The 7,483-nt window shown below is 30.8% G+C and overlaps 1 protein-coding gene across 1 annotated transcript; it reads left to right on the forward strand.

The window, feature by feature from the left end:
- The first annotated feature begins 824 nt into the window (after positions 1-824).
- Positions 825-2,978, forward strand: LOC117916794 (lignin-forming anionic peroxidase-like). Its single transcript, XM_034832967.1, has 4 exons — positions 825-1,034; positions 1,409-1,600; positions 1,710-1,875; positions 2,563-2,978. The coding sequence occupies exons 1-4, from the start codon at positions 825-827 to the stop codon at positions 2,976-2,978; spliced, it is 984 nt and encodes a 327-aa protein (XP_034688858.1).
- The last annotated feature ends 4,505 nt before the right edge of the window (positions 2,979-7,483 follow it).

Below are 7,483 nucleotides of genomic sequence, written 5' to 3' on the forward strand. Positions count from 1 at the left end.
ACTTACATGTTTCTTTTTTATATTCTAAGTAATAATAAACTTTAATAATGAGACTCACATGTTTCTTTTCCATATTTCTAGTAGTAGCAAACTATGATTTGAGTATGAACACTCTTTTTAGCCCATTTGGGTGACTTTGCTTTGCCTTAATCTGCAACTAGTTCAAACATATGTGTTATCTCATTCAAAGAAAAATCAACATTTGCCCATTAAAGTGCACATTCTATATGAACTATTTCCTATGCATTGGACTTTGTTGTAGTATGTGACTCATATTTGAGTGAAGCGAAGTGATAGCATTCGCCATTCAAGCTTGTATTTCTATTGTTGTGGATGAATAATAGGTTGGAGGGGTTCGGTACGGTTTAAAGATATTTTTGGAATTTTATTACCCAGGGGTTAATATAAATACCCTTTTATATAACCCTAATTTTAATATAGTGAAAATCATCTTCCTTATTCTCGTAGATGTAGGCAATTAGTCGAACCACGTTAAATCTGGTGTTCTTCTTTCTTGTTTTTCTATTATTTTCACCATAAATTGTTGCACGGATTACAACAAACTTTTCTTGGTTCCAAGTGTAAAATACATTATCTTCTTGGCACCAACTAGCCTTAGCTGAATTTTTTCAACTCTATATGAAAAGTATAACAAAGAAATTTCCAAAGTCCTTGATAATTGCTTAGCACACAAGCCAATTGCTTCAGAGTCTCCCACGGTATAACTTCATTTTCATCTATATAAAGGGTGCAGTTTCACAACTTTTTCAAGCAAATTAATCTCTCAACTTCAACTCAACATCCTTAGGAAAAAAAAACTAAGTATGATGTCTTCATCTCAGTTGCTAGCAGCAGCTCTCTTCTTAGCAGCTGTTCTTGGGGGTTCTAATGCTCAGCTCAGCGCGACGTTCTACGATACCTCGTGCCCAAATATATCTAGTATTGTGCAGGGTATCATTGAGCAGGCTCAGAACAGCGATGTTCGAATTAATGCCAAACTGATTCGCCTCCATTTCCATGATTGTTTTGTCGATGTAATCTAATTCTTCAGCCTCTTTAACTTACATGTTTCCATCTAAATATTATTTATTTTATATCCTATAGGTTTTTACGGTTTTAAAATATGCTTCATATATATATATATATATATATATATATATGCTTTCAAAACATGTTTCATATCCCACATTGAGGTTGTCGGCTCTAATATATATCATTTTCAACGACCTATTTTTTTTCTATGTCGATATTGTCCACTTTGTATCCAATAGATCGAATACATGATTAAAAGAAAGCCTTTAAATATAATAGATAAGATAAGATAAAAACACCCGAGTCTTTACTTCTCTTTTAAGTATTACTCAACTTGATATGCATGATAAGTAACCATTCTATCAACGATAAGCAGGGATGCGATGGATCGATTTTGCTGGACAATGCAGATGGTATAGCGAGCGAGAAAGACGCGAGCCCGAATATAAACTCAGTAGACGGATTCTCAGTAGTCGACGACATCAAAACCGCACTGGAGAATGTCTGCCCAGGCGTCGTCTCCTGCGCTGATATTCTGGCCATTGCATCCCAAATTTCGGTTTCCTTGGTATATATACATATGTTTTATCATATTTTCCACCATTATATGATGACTTGTATGTGTTTGATAAGAAAACAAGTTCCTAATATGTACTGAGTGAATGAAAATTTTGCAGGCAGGAGGTCCAACATGGCAGGTCTTATTCGGTAGAAGGGATAGTACGACAGCTAACCAAGCTGGGGCTAATAGCGACATCCCAACCGCACTTGAAACCCTTGAACAAATCACACAGAAGTTTACCAATAAGGGACTTGACTCCACTGATTTAGTCGCATTATCTGGTAAAACTTAGCTAGTTTTCTAAAAGTTTTAGCTGATAAATAGTGCGCAACTTTGAGCGGGTTGACCTAACCTAACTCGTATCCAATTTGATGTTTTGATGAGTTTGAATAATCATTTTAAATATTCAAAGTTAATATTGTGCTAATTTTTTTCAAACCAGCCTCAATTTGAGTTAGACTTCGGACAAGTTTGGACACTCCAAGAGGCTAACCCGAAACCAATTTAATATTTTATAATATTTATTATGTATATTATCATTTATAATAATAATTCATTTTCTTTTAAAATTTTTAAAAATAAGTATCAAAATATATTATATCATACATTTTTTCATTTTTTTCATAAGGATATATAAATTTATTTTTATTGTTTTTGTTTTCTTAAAATTTTATCCTATTTACTATTTAAATTTAGAAATAAGTTTTTTTTTAAATAATATACATAGATTTGGAATCATGTATCAACAAATCTGAGTCTAATCCCATCAATCCAAACATAGATAAATGAGGTTGGATTGGATTGGGTTAGGCTCCGAATAACTGTTTCTTAATTTAGGTTTGACTCGGGTTAACCATCAAGCCCACCCATCATTCCAAGTTGCAGCTTTTCCAAAAGTAATATACAACAATGTAGATAAAACCGGGTAATGCTCAGAACTTGCTAAATTTGCTTGCATGATACCGTAGGTGCACATACATTTGGGCGCGCCCAATGCAGAACTTTCAGCCATCGCCTTTACGACTTTAACAGCTCAAGCAGTCCTGATCCGACCATCGACGCAACATACCTGCAGACCCTTCAAGGAACGTGCCCTCAAGACGGGGATGGAACCGTTGTGGCGAATCTCGACCCCTCGACTCCAAATGGCTTTGACAATGACTACTTTACAAACCTTCAAAACAACCGAGGGCTTCTGCAGACTGATCAAGAGATGTTTTCAACTACTGGGGCTGACACCATTGCCATTGTAAACCAGTTTGCCAGCAGCCAGAGGGAGTTCTTTGATGCCTTTGCTCAGTCCATGATAAATATGGGGAATATAAGCCCTTTGACGGGGAGCAATGGGGAGATTAGAGCTGATTGCAAAAGGGTCAATGCATGAAGTGTTAGCATTAATTAGTCATCTTTTAGGATGTTTTCAGTTTGTTTTGAGATAATTTGTTTTTGTCGTTTTGAGACTTTGTTGGGGTTTGTGGATTTTGGTATTGTTTGTGATGGGAAAAAAGTTCATGCAAATTCATGAAGTGTATTGAACTTCACATATTTGTGGAGAAGAAATAAAGAATGAGAATGGTCTCCTTCAAACTCTTTCAATCTTGATCCATACTTGTTACCTATATATATGTGGAATGGCAAATAACTCTGATCTCTTAAAAAAGAATAGTGGAATAATTTGAGAACTTTACTCCGGTGGAAATTATTATTTCAAGAATACGCTTAGAAAACAACTTTTTTTTATTTAAGTTTCCAATCAAAATTTTATTTCAGAAAACAATTGAGAATAGCTTTTAAGTATTGTTTTGAAAAACTGTTTTTGAAAGTAGAAGTTGTTTTAGCGATTTTTAAAAACAAAAGAAAAACATGAGTCCATTTGATTATGTTTTCTAAAATTTGTTTTTAAAAACTATTTTTAAGTTAAAAAACATAACCAAATAAACTTGTAGTTTCTAACTTTAAAAACTATATTTGGTAAATTTTAAAAAGAAAAAAAAAAGATTTTTTGTTAAAATATATTGTTTTAAGAACAAATTTAAATTAATTTTTATAAAGTATTTTAGAAAAAAAGAATATTTTGATAACTATTTCATTACATATAAGTGCACCATAGCTTAACCAAAAATAAATTGAGACAATTATTTTACCAAAAATAAATTAAGACAATTATTTTTTATATTTAAGTACCCAAATAATGTCTGGTTTGTTGTCTTTTTTTATTTTATTATATAAATATTATCAAACAAGCCCTTACTAACCAAAACTCTTATTATGAGAATATTCTTATAAGAAATAAGATCAATAACAGCCCATTTGAACTGAAATGGTCTCAATTCTCAAAAGGACTTGGGTCCACTGTGTTATTAAATGAATACATCTTTCAAAGTGGACATTGTAGATCAAGTCTTCTAAGTTTTAGGCTTTTTGCCAAGGCAAGACTGGGCCACTAACGGATAAAGCCCAAGCCTACTTCCTATGACCCATGCAATCCTATTGATCTCTACAGCGAGTCCAAAGCCAAGGTTGACTAATGGGTTAAAGCGTAATTTCAAGAAATTTTATATTATTATTTAATTGATTTTTTATACACTTAATCCACTCAATGAGACTTCGTCAAGTAATAAACTTCCATTCTATTTTTACTTTAACATGGCTTAATTACTTTCCCAATTGTTCTTCTTTTTTAAGAATATCATGGCATCTTCCAAATTTTTTGTGAAAGTCGGGATTTGATTACCAATTTAATTAGTTATCATTCCACCGACCAATTCAACATGAATTTGCTTTTAAGAAGCTAAACTCATACTTACCGAGTAGTTAGTTTATAAGAAGCTAAACTCATATTCACTGAGTAGTTAGTTTAAAAATTCATTATTCGTAAACATTGCATTCTATTTAGGATAGTGACAATAATTCATGTTGATAGGTCATATTCGTGTCATGTCAAGACTTAAACATTATATTAAAAAAATCAATCTAAATAAGACATGAATAATAATCAAATTAAGTCATGTTTGTGCGATGTTGTATTAAAAAAAATGAATTTAAATAAGATATTAATAATAATTGGATTAGGATAGTGATGTCTGATCATGTTCATGTCATATAAAAAACTCAAACATTATATTAAAAAAAAAAATCTAAATAAGACATGAATAATAATCGGATTGAAAACATAAACTCAAGAGTGACTTAATTATTAAATAGATAATGCATTTGACACTTTAGTAATATGTTTAATAGTCCTTATTCAACACATTTAATAATCAAATTGAATCAAGTCTTACATAAGCCCATGCGATTAATCTCCCAATTTAATATATCCATAACTCAATTAATATTTAAAATGAATCAAATATAGTTTCAAAATTTTGTAGTTATAATTAGGTTCATGACTATTAAAAAGTTCAATTTGGATTAAATTTATGTTAATCAGGTTAATCCAATGACTTTGATCCAAATATGATTATACTTTATTTAAACCCATGAAAAACATGTTGAGTTCGAATCATATTTATAAATCGTATCAAACTTTATTTATTTTAATTTAAAATAACTTTTTGCTTTTAATATTAACAAGAAGTTATTAACGAACATGGAAATAAAACTTATATAAGTAATAATATCTTATCTTTCGCATTAAACTTAAACTAAAACAAATACAAAATATCTTATTGAATAATAATAAAAAAAAACTTTCGACTTCTCGAAAATGAATCCAAATTGAACATTTACGTAGTAAATAAGATTTTATGAAATAAATAACTAGTTTTTTTTGTATCTACTCTTATAAAATTTTAGGTCAAATGCAAGTGAAAAAAAAGAATAAATAAATAAATGAAAAAAATTAGATTTCAGATTAAAAAATTATTTTTATATGTTATTTTAAACCCATCTCATTTTTTTCAAAACTTTTTTATATAAAAATTAAATAATTTTAAAACATCTTTTTGAAGTTAATTTTAATTATATTTATATTTGTTCATATTTTTCATGATAAATCACATGAAAATTTTAATTTTTTTAGACTTAAAAAAAAAAAGAAAAAAAAAAAAAAAAAAAGACTTCTTACGTATCTTCCGAGAAACACACGTAGTCTAAATTGCCTGAAATTCACTTTGAAGTGACCCACCCCGCGTGCTTTAAAGCAATTGTCTCGAGGTCCATTATATTTGGTTGAAATCTAATGTACAAGGAAACTCGAGCCACCAACATGAGAAATTTCCTATGTTTCCTTTTCACCCCATGGAGCCACTTTTCGTGCAGTCTCTTCAGCCTTTATGTCACTATCTTGCGCCCAAAGCAGCGTTGAAAAGTCACCCAAAGCAGCATGGAAAAATATACACGTTGCTGCATATTTTATAATATGCCACCAAGCTTTTGTTTTTTTATAATCCCACGCGCACCTTCTAGAATCTTACGTATGTTTTTTATTCAAATAAAGCATCGATGCCTTCATATAAAAATTTAAACAATCATCAAGCCATCTTTGAAAATGAAAGGAAATGCGAAAGAGAAAGGGGGTAGCTACCATGGTTGGGTTAAGTTCGCTACCAATCTAAATCAAACTCGAGTTAATGAGTGAATTTGAGTTGATAAGTGTTCAACTAGAATCCAAGTTCAACCTCATCCCTAACTTGAGGTACGGCTTAAATCTAATTTGATCATTTTTTTTCTTTTTTTTTTTGCATTTGAATTTAATTTTTAAAATCGAATTATTTATATTAAATCCAGATTAAATGAGCAACTTGAATGCATCAAATTTAGGTTTGATAGGTTTGAGTTTAATTTAACTTGAATGAGTCAAATATGAGTAAAATAGCTTTATATCAGGTTTAATATGTTTATATTATAAATAGTTTATAACACAAAATTTTAACATAATGGATAATATAATATTTTTTCTTTTTAAAATTGTTTGAATATTATCGTACAAATAATTACATAAATTATAAATATTATAAATTATTAAATTTGATTTGGGTTAGACTCATTATCCGAAACTATAGTTTGAGCCTCGTTTGACTTAAGTTCAGGTTAAGAAAATCTAACCCAGGCCAAACCCAAGGCAACCCATCCTAATTCCACACTTGTATTCTACAAGTATAAAAAATGACACTAACAAACCTTACTTTGGCCTTTATGCGATTCTTTCAACAACCAAGCATAATCAATTAAAGTTTTACTTTTTAAATTTGGTTTGGTTAGACTCCGATTATTGGAACCGTGATTTAAGCATAATTTGAATTAAGTTTGGATTAAGAAAATTTAATCCAAGTCAAGCCCAAATATTAAAAATGTCTGTCTTATTCTACAAGTATAAAAAATAATGCAAACAAACCTGACTTTGGCCTTTACGCGATTCATTGGACCACTAAACGTAATCGATTAAAGTTTCACATTTCTTTAAGATTTGAATGACTTTAAAATTGGTTCCAAACAGAAAGAGTTTGCGTGGGTTGGCCAAACTCAAGGCAGATATCAGAATAATCAAAGAGCCCACAGCTAACCAAGAGAATGGGTCAAGGTGGCTACACTTCTTATCTTCTCCTTCATAATAATGACAATGGAGGCCTGAATTCTATCATATGGAACATGTCTGGTTTTTGGACGAAATCAACAGTTCTATATTAAAAAAAGTCTTAAAAGATGAAAAGAAAAAGATGTGCAATGTGGGCTAATGACTTGAGATTCCCTTCAATGTACCTTGCTTTTTCTTGGTCAGACTGTGATGTTCTAGACCTAATGATTTAGCTAATTTCACCTTGTTTTAATAGCATTGATGACTTAGCGTCCAAGATAATTCAGCCCACCGACACTAACTTTTCGTTTATCACCACCTGCTCTGCATATAAATATCTGAAGACACAAAGTGGCTTTCCCCAAGAAGAG

This window comes from Vitis riparia, chromosome 6 (assembly GCF_004353265.1).
Source record: "Vitis riparia cultivar Riparia Gloire de Montpellier isolate 1030 chromosome 6, EGFV_Vit.rip_1.0, whole genome shotgun sequence".
NCBI lineage: Eukaryota > Viridiplantae > Streptophyta > Magnoliopsida > Vitales > Vitaceae > Vitis > Vitis riparia.

Coding starts and splice junctions, on each gene's coding strand:
- LOC117916794 (XM_034832967.1), top strand. CDS start 825: ATGATGTCTTCATCTCAGTTGCTAGCAGCAGCTCTCTTCTTAGCAGCT. Junction 1,035..1,408: donor TCCATGATTGTTTTGTCGAT/GTAATCTAATTC, acceptor AACGATAAGCAG/GGATGCGATGGATCGATTTT. Junction 1,876..2,562: donor TGATTTAGTCGCATTATCTG/GTAAAACTTAGC, acceptor ATGATACCGTAG/GTGCACATACATTTGGGCGC.